The following is an 18,153-nucleotide window of genomic DNA, read 5'->3' as shown; positions in this document are numbered from 1 at the left end:
GGGAAACAGATGATTAATTTATGATATTTAAAGTTTTTCCTACACCTATTCTCTCTTGTTTATTCTGTGATGCATGATCTAACAAAATCGAAAAAGACGACTACAAAATATCATTTATTTGTTACAGGTTATTAAAAACTAATTCCTCTATATATACTTGAAAAATAAAAAAGCATGTCACAAGGAAAACCTGATATTTCAAATTTTGTCAAAGATATTTTGTGTTGAAAATTCTAAACAAGACACGGCGCCTATACTGTAGTATAATTAACTAGTACGCTTTGTCTTCGACAGTCATTGAACTAAATAGAGGCACGGGGATTCCATATAATAACCATTCTTGTTTGTTTTCACTTCAGCCACCATCAAACATCGGAGTGATCACCAGGAAGATTATGTTAATGTAGCAATGTAAAGACGAAATCACAAATAAAATTAGTCGAGTAAATACATTACAAAACAATTGGACAATCATACATTTGTACATGTGGCTAATTGTTTTGATTGTGTGGAATGGCTCGTTAGATCATTACGAAACGTAGCGTAATGTTTGATTTTGATTGGCTGGCTGGTTGTTTAACGGCACACTCAGCAATATTCCAGCTATAAGGCGGCGGTCTGTAAATAATCGAGTCTGGACTAGACAATCCAGTGATCAACATCATGAGCATTGTTCTGCGCAATTGGGATACGATGACATGTGTCAACCAAGTCAGCAAGCCTCACCACCCGATCCCGTTAGTCGCTTCGTGGTTGAAATAGTTCTAACTAACCAATTTGGAATCACACCGGTCACATATGCCATTCCTTAACAACCTCCTAGCTCTGGAAATCAATAGTCATATGAAGATATATAACGAAGCAGCACAGAGAGAACATTTAGATAAATGACGGACCAAGCTCTCGTTTCCCTGTCACAAATAGCGAGGTTTTCTTGTCAACAACGAGCTTGTGAGAGGTCAGAGATGGGTTATATCCGGGAATGACAGAGATAGCGATTCACAGCAAATACAAGAAAAAAGTCTGCATAGAAAATGTGTTGATGTGCAGTTCTCTACTGTTTGTCTGACTCTCGTCCTGCTGGCATTTCAACATTTGTGACTGGTTTAATATCATAATTAGCATTTCTTCCGTCGATGTCTAGAGCTGGCAAATGTGTGAAACAAACCTACGATTTAGGAGAGGGAACGAGAGGAGGGGAGATGGGTGACCTGCGGGAAGCAGACAAGGGGGCGGGATCAGATGGCGGAATGCGTCCCTGGGCAAAGGTGAACGGAATCGAGCGGCCGCATGGCAAGCCGTTCACATTTATTAAGAAATTAAAGGTATCTTCAATTGTTTTAAATATATTTGCATTCTATTTAAAGATATCAATAATGTTTTAAAGATATCGGTAAATTATTGAAGATATCTTTAATTACTTTCTGATATCCAAATAGAATTACTGATATCTCAAAATGATGTAAACACATATCAAGACCATATTTCGTAATATCTCTAAATGTGTTGAAGATATCAATAAAACAGATCAAGCTACAAATGCGTATCTTCAATTCAATTAGAGATATCTTTAATTCGATTATAAATATCTTCGATTCTTGCTATTACTTCTGGACAAACACGAGCGATCTGCTTCGAGAGATTGAGTTCAGGATCGAGCTGTGCAGACATCGGAGACATGCGGTGACTTGTAGGGTAAACTGGAATGTTTTGCGACGAGTGGAAAGAGCGGCGCAAGGGATGAGCGAAAGGTGAGGTGAGGTGAAATTGGGTTTAACGTCGTGTTTGAGAATATTTCACTCATATGACAAGGTGCATGCGTGTGTATGTTAGGGCTGGGACGGGTACTCGGGTACTCGAATCCGGGTCGGGTACACCTGGAATCGAGTCCTATTCCTAGGAATCGAGTACCCGGAAAAGGAGAGAACTCTGTAATGGCAAGGGCAGACAATAACTTGTCTTTTTCATTATTGACGTAACACACATTTGCATCATTGACATTGTCCGATTAATGGAGGTTATTATTAACGACTGTAATATATCTGAGCATGAGCAGTGAGGAGTCAAGTTACAGTAACAGCGGTAATGGTGTTACTCTCTGTATTCTACAACACATATAGTCTCCCTGGTTAAACAGACGTAAAATAAATAGCCCATGTTCAGTTTCAGTGTCTTATTGACATCATTTCAAGTTTTTCTATAAAAATCTCTGTCAACTCGTGATTGGATATTCAGAAAGTTGACAGAAGCGCTTTATTCCTTACATTTACGGGTACTCGATTCCGATTCGGGTAGGTACATGCGGGTACTCGATTCCATTTTTTCCTACCCGTCCCAGCCCTAGTGTATGTGTATGTGCGGCTGCTTGTACTAGCCCAGACTGAAGCTGGTTTTATAGTGCTAGCCCACTGAGAAACCATGCCGCAGTGAAGCATGAATACCCCACTCAGACACATTATACTAACTCCGAGCCGACCAGTCCTTGTTGTACCCATTAATGCCGAGCGTCAGGCAGGGACCAACAAGTACCATAATTTAACGTCTTTTGGTATGACGTGGTCGGGGATCGAACCCGCGACCTTCCGCTCTCCGGGCGGAAAGGTGAGGTTGAATAGTGGTACAAGAGAGTGGTTGAGTGATTACAATCTCGGGGTTTAGTGATTGTAGGAAGAGTAGGTTTGCGTTTTTGCCAGGAGTTAAATTGAATTGTGCGAAAAGTGAGGTTGAGTGGTTGTAGGAAGAGTGAGGTTTCGTTGTGCCAGAAATAAGGTGAATCGTTCAAAACGTGGAATTAAATGACCGCACGAATAATGGGGTTGCGTTGTACCAAGGGTAAATATTTTTTTGCGGGAAGTGGAGTTGCGTGGTTGTAGAAATAGTAAGGTGAACTGTGCAAGCACTGGAGTTGATACCAATGTGATAACAATATTTGTACGTTTATTTTAGCGAAAACACGGTCTTTCACGATTTCAACCAAAACCATTCAAATGGAAGTCCCTGCACAGATTCCTGTCTCAATTACAGTAATGTGAAGTATGAAAACTCACATTAGAAGAGTAAGGGACCGTTCATAATTTATGGCTAGGAGGAGTGATGATGATTTTTATGGAGAATCATGTATAATGTGAATGCCCCCCCCAAAAAAAAAAAAAATAAATAAATAAAAAAAAAAAATGAATAATAATAATAAATAAAAAATAATAATAAATAAATAAATAAATAAATAATAATTAAATATAATAAATAAATAAGTAAATGAATGAATGAATGAATGATTGTATAAATAAATAAGTACATTATGTACAAAGTGACACCCCTACATGTCATGTACAAAATCAATGCCCCCTACCCCCCCTCCTCTTCCCAAAATTAGTAAGCATTCGTAAGCTGTGACCTTGACCTTTGACATTCAGTCAACTAAATATATGTATCACCTAAACATTTAGTGGGGGATGGGGTTGTTCAAGATACGTGCACTCTTACAAGTTACAAGAATTACAAACATCTACATAGTATAACGCCGTTCTGTGGTTGCGTATCAGGATGTTGGGTGGGAGGGAACCTTACAACATACGAGATAAGTTGAGTTGAAATGGGATTTGTTAGTCAAGATTCAAGAGTATTGCACTTTTGCAGAGACGTACGAGGAGATTTCACCCGTGGCTGCTTGGACCTGTTTACTCATGCCGGGACTTCTTAGCACTCACCCTCTGTAATACCAACTTGACCCAGGACACCACAGACACGATCGAGCCCCCTATGCCTTTAACGTCTAGCGCCAGACAGGGCAACAACAAGCACCATGGTATAACACCTTTTGTTTTGTTGCGACCAGGTATCAAAGCACTTTCCACTCTGCGGGCAGACGTTTTATCCTCAGGAGTGAGTATGGTTTTACGAAGCTTTTAGCAATATTCAAGCAATATATTGTACCCATGTGGGGAATCGAACCCGGGCCTTCTGCGTGACGAGCGAACGTTTTAACCACTAGGCTAACTCACCGCCCCTCTATCCACTAGACCTCGGAGCAGGTAATCACAATATGTAACATGACAACATATTTGAAATATACAGAGTTCTAGACAGGGTCATGTGGAACTCTTTTTTTTTCTTAATGATACTGGGTATTTTCAGTAGATCATGAGGTGAAAACGTCTTATTGCTAACCGGACGGACGAAGACCCATAACATTCACCAGTCAAAGGAAACGGCATATGTCCGATTCTTTCCTATTACTTTGGTTTATCAAGACATTGGTCCTTAACTTCTTTTGAGTAGTATATGAATTCACATTAATGAGAGGCGGTGGGTAGCCTAGTGCTTAAAGCGTTCGCTCGTTACGCCGAAGATCCGGGTTCGATTCCCCACATGGGTACAATGTGTGAAGAACATTCTCGTGTCCCTCGCCGTGACATTGCTGGAATATTGCTAAAAGCGGCGTAAAACAATACTCACTTAAACACATTGCCAATATGAACATATGCTAAAGGACACTATTACAACGTACGGAACCACATTGCAGGTATTGCCTGACACGGAAGCTTTATCACAGTCGTGCGTCTATTGGTTCCGCTGAACAGACATGCATTGATTCAAAATGCTGCTTGACATGCACCTAATCAACGAAAGCCACGTACGTCATCGTAAACGATAAAATCTAATAAGGATGAGGAAATAGCCGTTCATGATTTAGTAAATCTGTGTCAGCGCAACATGTAAACAAGTCATATAAACGAGTGGCTGATTGCATGAACGACAGATGGCGTTAATGGTGTGAGATTACCACAACCAACCAGATCAGCCCAAACAACTATCCCTGTTCACATTTCCGGGGTCCTGATCCACATAGCGTTACTTGTCGTAATTCTATGGTTTATCATAGGCTTACGAATGTCGTTGACCCCATATTAAGCCTCCCATGTTAAGCTGCCACGACGTGATATAACTGCATGAATACTGTTCAAAGCGGCGCTTTACTCAACTCACTCGTCCTGTATGTCAAAATATCTCACCTGCGATGTACAGTAATGGTATGGCTTTTTGTGTTTTCATTACACACAGGACTATATGATGCTGACTATTCTGATGCTTGGTTGGTTGGCTTGTTTGTAGAACGCCGCACTCAGCGATATTCCAGCTATATGGGGGCTGTCTGTTAATAATCGATCTTGGACCAGACAATCCAGTGATCAATATCATGAGGATCGATCTACGCAATTGGGATTTGATGACATGTGTTAACCAAGTTAGCGAGTCTGACCACACGATCCCGTTAGTCGCCTCTTACGACAAGCATGGGATACTGAAGATAAATTCTAACACGGATCTTCACGGGTCTATTCTGATGACTATTACATGACCAACAACTGGCGAAGGATGATGAGGCATCTATTAAAGCATGGGCTGCTCAGTTGTACATTCTTGGAGGTCAAACTGTATCTGTGTCATCGCTAAGTTTTATTGATCAATTCATTTGTCCTTCACGCTCAATCTGTTTTGTTTTTGTTTTTGTTATTTATTTGACTGTTGGGGTTAAATATTATTTGTACATGTGTTCCAGCACAAAAGAAGCACAAGAAACTGCCAGGAGTCAAACTGCAAAACACGTTTATCCATCCAACTACTCTCCGCCACCAACGTTATTTGGCTTCAACTGATTCATGATTTACGACCAGATAATAGTCATGGCGTGACATGAGAACACATTAAACACTAGGCTACACCATCATCTCCGATCAACTCTTGACTCACGTTAAATTTTACTGAGTTTGTTCAATGGCAGTAGTTACTGATAATTCACAACATATATGTGATACATTCAGAAACATCATCTACTAAACGGAGCAGGGGGACACTTCAAGCAATAATGTTTGGATATAACGAAGATTATCACTCAGCAAGATGGCTACCTAAGCCCTCTACATATGAAATCTTAAAACATTTTTATAACTTAACTCTGAAGTACTGAGTTGTGAATAGACAAATATCTCATGACATTATGCCCATGTACTTCATCATGGTTGGTAATTTCCCAACTACCCGGCGCCATCGTGGAAACAGACGAAGAAAAGTGTAAACAAAGGGGGATGGGTACAGGCTACATAACTCCAAATGTTTCCCATACACTTTATAGTATTATATATTTTTTTTAATCACCCAGGCTGTCAACAGCCATTCCATGTACACATGGGTACAGTCTGGCCTTTAAACAACAATAAAAACACATAATTCCAGCTAACTTTTCCGAGCACAGGAATCTGAACACATCAACCCCAGTTCCGCACCAAATGTCACCTACTGGAAAATATCTGTACACCCAATAAGCATAAGTCATGGTGATAACAATGACAGCACTAAATACTTAAAATTGTGGTCAGTTGTAATTACTGGATGGATGTGCTTTTAAAAAACATAAACATCTTACACTATTTCATCCAATTTTATTGTAATTTTATTAGCATTTATAGTATGACCAGAAATTATTGAGAATTTTAGGAATATGTTTAATTGGATTTCTAGTATAAACAACCTTGACCAGCTATCAAGTGCTTGGTTTCATTCAAGAGAGACAACTCCGTTAATCCTTTTTCATTAGTTTGTGAAGAGTTATCCCCCTTTGTTTACTTGCTAGCAGACATTTTCAGTGATCCTCAGTATGGATGAGCTAGAGAAGAGGAAGTTGATTTTAGAGTATTATAACAAGGACATCAGATCAGCTAAAGTGATTTCAAGTAGAACAGGCACCCCTTTGTCTACTGTTTATCGTGTTTTGAAAAATATTGCAAATGGATATGGCATTGAGCACCAGGGAGGCGCAGACAGGCCCAGAAAATTTACTGTCGGTGACAGGAGGCGGCTTGGTATTCTTGTTTCTAAAAATAAACGAAGGAGTTTAGAAAACTTAAGGCTGGATATGATTGATAGAGGAACTGTGGCTGTCTGTAAGGAGACAATTAGAACTGAGCTGCATGCAAGGGGTCGGCAGAAAAGTCGAGGAATTCCATCACGAAAACTGAACAAAAGGAGTGAAGGTTGAACTGGTGCTTACAGCATAGAAATTATAACTGGGACAATGTGATTTTCTCAGATGAAAGTTCTGTGTGGTTGTTTCTTAATACACTGAAATTCTGGACCAAACAAACTGAAAAACCTTTGTATCAGCAGCCAAAGTACAGTCCGAAATTTAAGGAATGGGGTGGCATATCTCTGTTAGGGGCAACGCCCCTCTGTGTATATGAAGGGAATATGAACAGTGAGCGGTACACAGATATTCTCGAGGGACATTAACTTCCATCTGCTCACGTGTTCTATTGATATTTTTGGATTTTCCAGCAGGACAACGACCTAAAACATCGTTCAAAGCATTCACAGGCCTGGTTTCGGACCCAAAATATGACATTATTAGATTGGCCAAGCTATAGCCTAAATCCAATTGAAAATGTTCCGGGACATATGAAGGAAAGTGTCAATAAGAAAAATCTGACAAATATTGCTGAAATGAAAGAAGATGTGGTCCGATATTGGGACAGCATGGACCACGACTTTCTAACTTCTTTGATCAGTAGTATGCCCCGCCGCATTGAAGCCTGCATTGCTGCCCATGGTGACTTGACAAAATACCAACTGTTAACCTGTCTTTGAATCTGGAGTTATGTTCTGCTAATATTCACATTTAATACGTGAGTAATGAGTGAAAAAAATTTACAATCTTAAATCTCAATAATTTCTGGATGTACTGTAAATATAGGTTCATTCACGAAAACAGAACTGGCATCTTCTACTAAGGTACACAAAGAGACATGTAATACACCAGGAGATACACACTACACTTCAGAAGGAATGACGTCATTGAATATTTAATGGATTACAAATTACAATCTAGTAATCAAAGACCTGAGAACTCTTGAATATGTACCAACAGAAAACTGTATTTTTCAAACCATTTTCACATGAAAGGAGTACTCATTTATACATATATATTGTTTGTTTAAATACATCAGCTGGCTATATCCTGGACAATTTTCAACATTTCATAACAGGCCCCCAAAGGACATGAATTTGAACTGTTAAACAGCCTGTTACTCTTATTTACTACTCTTTATTTTACAATAGATGGATGATATCACTTACTGTTGCTAATGGCTATATAAACTTGGCAAAGGTAACACGATAAACACTGTTGAAGCACATGTATAAACATTTGGTGATACAGTAATATCCTTGGGTAAACGTTTATTTCTGAGCTGTTGAGTCAGTATAGTTTGATCACGTCAGTCACATGTCATGCAGCCAGTTAGACCTGACACCGTCTATCAGGAAGGGTGTCCTCTATCACAGAATGTCCAGCACTGCCAACACTTTAGTTCATTCACACACACACTAAACACCAGTTCACTTCCTTCGTCCCCCTCCACCGCCAGAGAGGATCATGGCTATCCTGATGAAAATGTTGACTGTGTCCATGTAGATTCCGATACACCTGTAACAGAGTGGTGTAACAGAGTAAGCGAGCGAGTGTAAATGAAAAGACAACATTGTCATCGGCTCTGCCCTTATGTATTAAAATAACACAACATGCAAAAGAATTATGTAACAGAAACGAAGTTGAAAGGAAGATATGAATCAAGTGACCCACAATCGATTCTTCGTATGTAGCAAACAAAATGTTTTCAACTGTTCAAACTTTCAGTCCTGAGAATAACCTTTAACCTTGTCACTATGTACTTCTCAATAATGGAGATATCAATAATGATATCCTTAAGATGTCCGAGTATTTTCTTGTTGCAAAAACAAAGTTTAATGATAACATATATTATATTTGGGATTACACTTTCTCAGATTCTAGTACTTTGGTTGGGTCGAGTCCCATCCAGAAATTGACCCCACACCCTCAGAGTCAGGCACCTAATCGCCAGCACACAAAGTCAGCTGCTTAACCAGCTCAGCCACCGCTGTGCCTGGCTCTGAGGGTGTGGGTTCGAATCCCGGATGGGACTCAACCCAACAAAAGTGCTAGAATCTGTACTTTACTGGGAAAGTGCAATCCCAAATATAACATATGTTACATTTGACCACTTTCTAAATGGCACAGTGTATTCAAAGTTTAATGACGGTGCTCAAATTCAGCCTTCCCTTTTAATGCTGTTGCTTCGGAATAACTGTTTATCATAGTAAGCAGAACTCAACTTTATTAACCAAATTAACAAATTGACCAAATTTCCACTTACGCATTGACGGGTCGTATTTGCGAGCAGCATACGTTGGGTACGTCTCCGCATTCCTGATGATCTTCTGACTGTCGTACAGCAGGAACATACTGAAGAGCACCAGGCCACCATACACACTGATGGAATATAGCCCTGCACCCAGAGCTGTGGTGGGTGGCAGGAACATCCCCCCTGAAGGTGAGAAAAAAGAAACATCATGAGAACTCTGTTGCAGTGCCACTCAGATCTCATCATTATAATGGAGAAAATGGCTGAAGCTCCATAAAATCATTCCTTATTGCATTCCATTTTCAAACACTGCTAGATCTGATGATATATGTTCTGACACTGCTGGACAAAAGACTTCAGAAACTGCATGGTATTAGATTCCAAATCTACAAAACAGAATCTTTCCAAGAGTTTGTCTCAAACCATCTTAACTATCACTTTAAATCATAATTCATAGCATCATGTGTAATAAATAAATCAATTATACACATGGACACATATTGTGGACAGTTATTATGTTCCGAATATTGCAAAGCTACAATCAGTAAAAGACTGGGTTAAGACTTTGAAAACCTGATACTGTCACCAGTTTTCTCCTTGAACAATGTCAATAATACGTCCAACCATATCTCTAGTTGTAGCCCTGTACACTAAATCCACCAAATGATAAATTTTGTTGCATAATTCTACATGATATCAAACTTGTATGTATTAGAAAACAGATGATATATTTTTCTACATCACTGAAACAGATGACTTTTGGGGGTGGAAATAATTCGGGGCCAAGTCACGAGTCAAAGGGAGACAACTCACCAACGGAGGAAGCAAACACGACTCCAAGTCCGATAGCTAAGGGGCCTCCCATGTTGAGGAACTTTTCACTGGGTGCACACATTGCCACAGTAGACAGAGCTGGAACAGACAGGTAAAGAATTATGGCTGTGTATTGAGAGGGCAGAATCAGCAGGCACATGTAATAACTAAAATATTGGCTTAATCAGTTACTTCTGTGAGGTGATGATGGAGTTGTAACCGTTTCACTACTTAATATCACAACACCTGTAGCTTAGTTAGGTGCCAAAATAACAAATTCAGTCATTATATTCTTTCTGTGAAAGGATCTGGTTAGTGAGAATGGTCTTACACAACTTTTAGCAATATTCCAGCAATATCACAGCCTAGGACATATTGAGAGCTGAGCATTGGTGATGGGCAGGACAAGCAGATGTTTGAGCCATAAGGCTATACCACCTCCCCTCTTTCAAAGGAAGCGATGGTTTAACAATTCACTTCGCATCCTTTCAGGCAAAACATTTCACAATGATTACAACTCATGATAAATGAATGAGTGACCCCGCACTCAGCAATATTCCAGCTATATGGCAGCTGTCTGCAAATAATCGAGTCTGGACCAGACAATCCAGCGATCAACAACATGAGCATCGATCTGCGCAATTGGGAACCGAGGACATGTGTCAACCATGTCAGCGAGCCCGATCCCGTTAGTGCCTCTAACCCGGATCTTCACGGGTAGAGTGAGTGGGTCGAATGCTGTGAGCACTATTGTAGGTAATATTCATGCCATATCAGTAGCCTGTAAATGTTTTAATCTGGACAAGAAAAGCTGAAGCTACCATATCAGTAGCCTGTAAATGTTTAAATCTGGACAAGAAAGCTGAAGCTACCATATCAGTGGCCTGTAAATGTTTAAATCTGGACAAGGAAGCTGAAGCTACCATATCAGTAGCCTGTAAATGTTTTAATCTGGACAAGAAAGCTGAAGCTACCATATCAGTGGCCTGTAAATGTTTTAATCTGGACAAGAAAGCTGAAGCTACCATATCAGTGGCCTGTAAATGTTTAAATCTGGACAAGGAAGCTGAAGCTACCATATCAGTGGCCTGTAAATGTTTAAATCTGGACAAGGAAGCTGAAGCTACCATATCAGTGGCCTGTATAATGTTTAAATCTGGACAAGGAAGCTGAAGCTACCATATCAGTGGCCTGTAAATGTTTAAATCTGGACAAGGAAGCTGAGCGCATGAGCCACTATCTACACCATGGTGAAACAATTACATTGTAGTTCAATCACTTAACTGAACAACTGATCCATATCAGCAGTCTCTTACATTAAAGTTCAAATTACAATAAGAATAGGGGCAGTGAGAGGTTAAAGCCTTTGCTCGTCATGCCAAAGGCCATGGTTCAATTCCCAACAAGGGTACAATGTGTGAAGCCCATTTCTTATGTCCCCATCATCACACTGCGAACATTGCTAAAATGGTATGAAACTAACTGTCTCTCACAATACAAGGAGATAATAGCTGATTATCATCCTACTCTGTGATCTTCCTGGTTCACTTTGTTGTTTAATGCCTAATTCAGCAATTTTCCAGCTATACGATGACAACATTGAACAAATCCATCAATTCAGGCTACAATGACAGAGCAGGGGCAGATCCAGGAATGTGGAGAAGGAGGGTGCACATAAGTCATGAAGTCCAAATGGTTAGGGTGAAATGCTCCTCAGGGAAACATTTTTTTGTGGTGGTGGTGGGGTTGCGCACCCCCTCCCCTCTGGATCCACCCCTGCACAGTATATATGAAGTCTCTCCATCCACCAACAAAGTCAACACATAATGGCACTGACACAGCTTGCCTGGGCATGATATAAACTGGAATCCCCAAGGTAGAAGTGTTGAAGACATTCCAACCCCACCATCACTACAGTACCTGAAGCTGTTCACATACCTCCCCACCAGTCCAGCCCCATGTCACTACCGTACCTGAAGCTGTTCACATACCTCCCACCAGTCCAGCTGTGTACCAGGCTGCGCGGATCAGCAGCGGACCCCCCAGCATGGTGATGGGGGCAATGACTGCTCCGACCACACCACTGTAGCCAATCCAAGCCAGCTGCTTCATCCCAAACCCCTCCTGGTATGGGATGGACCGGCACACTATGCCTGCTCCTATCATAGCAGCAAATGTTGCTCCAATAGCCTGAAAAACACACCACATGTCCATAATTACAGCCTGTGTTCATGCTCCATAGGATACACAGAGATAAGCATGTGTGTCGTCCTGATTTTACAAAACAAGAGTCAGAATTCTTGTAAGGCCTAAAAAAAAAATGTTGTGGTTCCGATTACCAGACCAACCCTGGTGCCAACCCTATATTTTTTAAGTTCTGAATAAAATAAGCCAGATACCATTGTTTTTCCGGCACCCATCTATTTTAGAAAAAGTCGACATGATGATCGCGGTTGATGAATAAACAATAAATTGATAAATGTGTTATTAGATTACCATTGTAACAAAATTACCTACATACCCTAAATTTTAAAGAGGTGTAATAGGAACCACAGCATTTTTTTTATTTGGCCTAATTCCTGAGCAATAGTGTGGGTAACTAATGCAATCTTACCAAGCTGATGGGTTTCATAAATTCAAACTGGCACAAATGTGAGGATAATAATTACCTTGTAGCCATAATATACTGACATTTCAAAGCATTGTGATGCACATTTATTAATATTTCAAATGCAGGTATTTGTATTTGATATTAGAGGTTTCATTCAAACATTTCAAAATTACCACTATCCCAATCTTGTCTGTAACATTTCAAACTGTGAAAAGACGTCGAGTACTGTTGCCTTAACATGGTCCTTAGCATTACTTTGAGCTTGGCACGGACGGAAAGTTCAATGTATGACTGAAAATCAAAACATGGACTGAAAGTTCAAAGCATGGTTTGAAAATTGTTTTCATGTTTTCCCAAAACTCACCATCCAAGAGTTCTTCGTCATCAGTCTCATCATGGACGGGTTCCGACTGACAGCCATGGCAGACATGGCAGTGATGGCCACACTCCCCCCGAAATACATGTAGGTCGCTCTGATCCTCTTCTTCACCTCCTCAGGCCATAGGCTGAACAGATAGAGGACATCGATGGTAATACCAGCAACACTAATCAAACTAATCATCAGTTAGACCACATCATCAACTGCCCCAATCACAACATAATTTGGGACAATGTGGACATATTATCCAAAACCACCAGGACTTCACCAAAAGGAAACTTGCAGAAGCAGTTCAAACTGAGACACAAGCCTCAATCAACAGAGACCAGGATATCTCATCCCTTCTGCATACAATGATCTCATAAAACAAACAGATTAGAGCACCCTCAGCCATCATTGTTAATTAATCTCATCAGCATGTATATTTTGTTTTTACATCCACCACCATTGGCTTCCTATTGTCACTACATTATTGCCACCGTGCCTTGTTGTTATTGTTAACCCCCCTCATTCAGTCCTACATGTTGTTATTACTTAATCCCTGTTCATGTATATAAGCCTGTTCTGTGCTGTAGTACTTCACTCTTGCTTGACAACGGTATAAGAATCCATACCGAAACGTCGCATCATATATAATAAAGAAGTTGTTATCCATAAATATTCTTACTTTCTTATTAGTCACCAACTTCTAAATGCCAATCAAACAGATAATCATCAGTTGTGGAATTAGTGCTGTACACCTACACACGATTACTATTACGGAACAGTATTTTAGTTACATCAGGTAATGTCATCAGTGGTAGGATCGCCTCAAGTGATGCAGGCCACTAAAGTGTGATGCCAACACTGAAAGCCCAATATGAAGGGAGGCAACTCTACATTTGCAAGGGAGGGAATTCTGCACTTCAAATCAAAACAAACAATGATAAAGACTGTTTTGTTTGTTTGTCATTTAATCCTGCTATTAGCAATATTCCAACTATATGGTTGTGGTCTGTAAATAATCAAGTCTGGACCAGACAATCCAGTGATCAACATCATCAGCATCGATCTACACAATTGGGATACAATGACGTGTCAACCAAGTCAGCGAGTCTGACCACCCGATGCTGTCCGTCATCTCTTACAACAAGCATGGGATGCTGAAGAAGAATTGTATCCCGGATCTACACAGGTACATGAAGAATGTACATACACTGATCTGTCAATGGCTCCGACTTCATTAGACATGCCAAGACCATAGTAGCACAGTGCACCGAGGCCAACCAGAGACGCACCAGCCACAACACCTCGCCCAACAGAGAAGGCTGCAATAAATACACACAGACACTTTGATGAGTGAGAATCAAAATGATCACCTATATTCAAAATATTCTTCTTGTATATAGTATCACATGCAACTTAAAAGTCTTATTTTAGACATGTCTCTAGAAAGTGAAAATTAGCAAAGAGAGACAATGGATTCACTTGATTCAAGACATTAAAAAAGTATAAAGTTTAGATTTTTCACTATTATTTGATGCACACTCCATTCATAACATAATGGTACTCATTGATATTCACTGGCCCTTGTCCAGCTGATCAGTGTGTTTGTTGAACACAAGAGCCAAATTTCTCTTCAGCTTCTCTTCGATCCTACCATTCTAAAAGATGTTTTGTGATGATGATTATGATGATTTTACCTGAATCTCCTGCAGGGGCCATGGCCATTTCCTTCAAACTGCGAGCCTTGGCACGCCGACTGAGACCAGATCTTGTCTCAGAGGCATAGTTCTGTACCCTGATGATGACACCTGGTCTGCTGGCTGATCGTGCTGTGGACTGTCCCAGGGTTGTGACGAACGCTGTCAGAGGGACCTTTCCCACTGATGCAAACCTTGCTGCTAGCATCGTCGTTGGTTACTTAGTTGGTCTGTATAGTCCTTGACTGTACAACTGGAACTTGCAGCCTGTGGAACTTTACTTAACCTGTTCATAAATGGAAGAAATTTACAATATTCACATGATTGAAATGGAATTATAAATTCGAACCGGACCATCTTGTAGCTGGGGTCTTGATTTGAAAACATAGAGCATACAGAATCAAGCAACGGATATTAGCAGTGTTGTTTGCTGTGTATTTCGTTGTATGGACTCGTGGTCTAAAAATATTTCACTATCAATGCATATTCTACATAAAACGCCATACCAGATTTTGCTTTTTAAAAGTGTCATTTGGACATGATATTACATGTACCTAATTTTGACGGGGCTTTCTTCCTTGTCATTTACAAACTTAATGTTTTCTTTAGACATGTCAGTTCTAGAAAATGAACTTAAACGAAATTTTGCCACATGTGAACATGATGAATATGCTAGACAATATAATGATATAAATTAGTAGGACACTGAGATTTAATCCCAGATTGATGAGTAATTCACTAGTATAACAACAATGAAAAGCCTAAAGTAACACAGAACATAGGTGTTTGCAACTTCGATGTAACTCAATGAGCAAAGTATGGTGCAGACAAACCATTCATAATAACCATCACTAACCAGGATATGAACCCATGATTAGATAGAGAACCCTTGCACAACTATTGGTATCTGTTGTTTCTGTTGAAATCACTTTGTTATAGTTGTGGTCCGATTAATTGAAATAATTGAAGATTGGTCGCAGTGACATATTTTTCACAAGGTTGGTTTTGTTAGTTACATTTTATAAGCACTACAAGCTCGTTCCAAGTCAGGATTGAATTTATCTTAAAGACTCAAGGAAATTTTAATTTATGTTCCTAACATACTAGTCATCCATAAAGATGTGAAATTTGCAAATGCATTTTGTGCAATTTGCTAAAAACATCAGAAGAACTACATGTTTTTTCTATATTTTTTTTACATTAACAAACATAACCAGGGAAATTTGATAAATGACGCTAACCAATTATTTTCGATGATTGATCGTTTGTTATGAACCAATCATCAATTATGAGATTTTAACCAATTCCCAACACTACTTTGTAATATAATGATTACATCTGCATAAAACAGTAACATGATTAATTTGGTAAACCTTTAACCATGTTAGCCTTTTGGATGATGAATGTGGTGAATAGCAGCGTTCGAAATACCTGCCTGCCCGACCGCCCGGGACGGGTTGTTTTCAACACGGACTGCCAGATTCTCAATTTCACCAGCCCGACGGTCGGGTTAAAATTGAGACATGTATATGAACAGAGCTACAGATACCTTTTGGGGCCATTGAGTTATGTACTCACTTGTGTTCATCTCAATTGGGTATCCTCATTTTCTTTTGAGTAACCAAATAAATTGTACTCACCTCACTCAAACTCAATTGGGTATTTTGCCATTTTCCATTAATTGTAAAAATATAATAAAGTTTAAATGTTACTGTTTGTTATTTATATTTGATCCGTAATATGAGAAACGATAAGAAAGACTGCAAGTTGTCAAGTTCATGTCCTGAAATAGAACCTCTCAGTATACCTCAGTTATTTTATCTGTCCACCGGTACGCAAGCTAAGATTTGACATTTGTGTGTACGCATGTAAGATCACATTAATTGAGTATTTACAAAAATTCAAGCGTACTTGTACGCAATAGACTTAATAGGAATTGAGTTTTCACATAAATATTTGCGTAATTAGCACAGATACACAGCTTATATGTACCTCTGTATGAAGATATTGATCATATTATAGGATAATAAATCATTATTAATTCACACACAAATCTGAAATAAACAGTTAATTCTTTTTTTGCATTGGCATTAGTTTTTTTTCTCAATATTTTACAAGTTTTAATTTAATTATACTAAGTAAATTAGTATTTTTGTGGGCAGGTAAGTTTTGGTCAGGGCTGACAAGTTTTACATCTAACCAGCCCTGTAGTCTGGCTGACATTTTTTGGGAGTTTCATACCCTGTGAATAGGAGTAGTAAATCTGACATGTCTGATCGAATTTAATCTGTACTGATTGCTCATAATGCTATGACAAGGAGTACATAATCTCTTTTTGTTGAGTAATTCACTTCCTGATCATGTGAGTACGGATATGGTAAATACATTTTGATTATTTAGACTGCATGATACTATTTAGGTGCACCTTTAGAATTCAGCATCACAACTAAATACATGGATGACGGCTTGTGTTTAGTCAGATTACTGATACTTTTATAGATGTTTATGTGATTAGCGAGAAAACAACACTTTCTGAAGTGATTACACAATGCCATTTACAACGTTACTTTCTGGAGTGTCCAAACATCATAAAAATATATGTACCGTACAGCTTCTTTGATTGGAAAACGTTAACACATGATGCAATGGACACTAGGGGAAAAGTCAATGACTGTTGAAAATTACGGAGGATATTGTTTTTGATTTGATTCATGTCTGAAAGTTTCAGAAGCAACCCAAACCACTTTGTTGAATGTGACTTCCAGTTCCATCCTTTCGCTAGCTCAAATTCAGGATTGATCGACCTCACAGACTAACACGGCAATAGCCAGCACTCTCAAATATGAATCAGCTATTTACGAAACGTGAGCCATGAACTAATTACCAGATACCTGACGAAATCACAAACTACCCGAGTCAGCTGTTACAGTGTTAAGTCTCTTCCCTATTTTACCTTTTAATTTCAGCGCCTGCAGACGTGGGTTTAAGACAAACTGAAGGCCTTCGTTCACTGTACAATTGTTACAAACACACTGATTCAGACTGACTACACTAGCAATACGAACTTACGTAAAATGTGTACGAAATGCGAAAATTCTCGACCTGGAAACTGATGTAACAGTTATCTAGTTCTATACATTCTCTGCGATAACGAAAGCGACGAGTTATAGAGACGGAACCCAGCTTATATCGCAGACAGAACCCAGTTCAGAACATGACCGGAAATGGTGAAACATCACAGGAACGTGGAAGAAAATTGCGCTCGTGTGGACAACGCATATGATTTATTGTTTCACATAATTATATTGCACGGCAATATTAGTTTTACATTCATTTTAAAAGCATTATGATTATGATATTGACATGTAAGATTTAATAAGATTTGTTCATGGTTTTGCTTCAATAATATTCTTGGCTAGGAATACAGTAGTACAGTAAATGAATCACTTTTTA

The 18,153-nt window shown here is 39.3% G+C and overlaps 1 protein-coding gene across 3 annotated transcripts; it reads right to left on the bottom strand.

Annotated features, from left to right (window-relative positions):
* Positions 1-7,908: 7,908 nt before the first annotated feature.
* On the bottom strand, positions 7,909-17,855 carry LOC124270634 (growth hormone-inducible transmembrane protein-like). Of its 3 annotated transcripts, none has more exons than XM_046705673.1 (8): positions 17,770-17,855; positions 14,701-14,967; positions 14,214-14,325; positions 13,004-13,145; positions 12,020-12,218; positions 10,029-10,127; positions 9,228-9,398; positions 7,909-8,479 (listed from the first exon to the last, which is right to left on the bottom strand). In XM_046705673.1, the coding sequence occupies exons 2-8, from the start codon at positions 14,906-14,908 to the stop codon at positions 8,433-8,435; spliced, it is 978 nt and encodes a 325-aa protein (XP_046561629.1). In that variant the 5' UTR covers positions 14,909-14,967; positions 17,770-17,855; the 3' UTR covers positions 7,909-8,432. The 3 variants fall into 3 exon arrangements, with proteins under 3 accessions (XP_046561629.1, XP_046561630.1, XP_046561628.1); XM_046705674.1 differs by lacking the exon at positions 17,770-17,855 and adding an exon at positions 17,654-17,763 and having other exon boundaries at positions 9,224-9,398; XM_046705672.1 differs by lacking the exon at positions 17,770-17,855 and adding an exon at positions 17,654-17,763.
* Between the last annotated feature and the right edge of the window lie 298 nt (positions 17,856-18,153).

This window comes from Haliotis rubra, unplaced genomic scaffold, assembly GCF_003918875.1.
Source record: "Haliotis rubra isolate DU_JTF1 unplaced genomic scaffold, ASM391887v1 Scf153, whole genome shotgun sequence".
Taxonomy (NCBI): domain Eukaryota; kingdom Metazoa; phylum Mollusca; class Gastropoda; order Lepetellida; family Haliotidae; genus Haliotis; species Haliotis rubra.
This window is presented reverse-complemented; position numbering and strand designations above follow the sequence as displayed.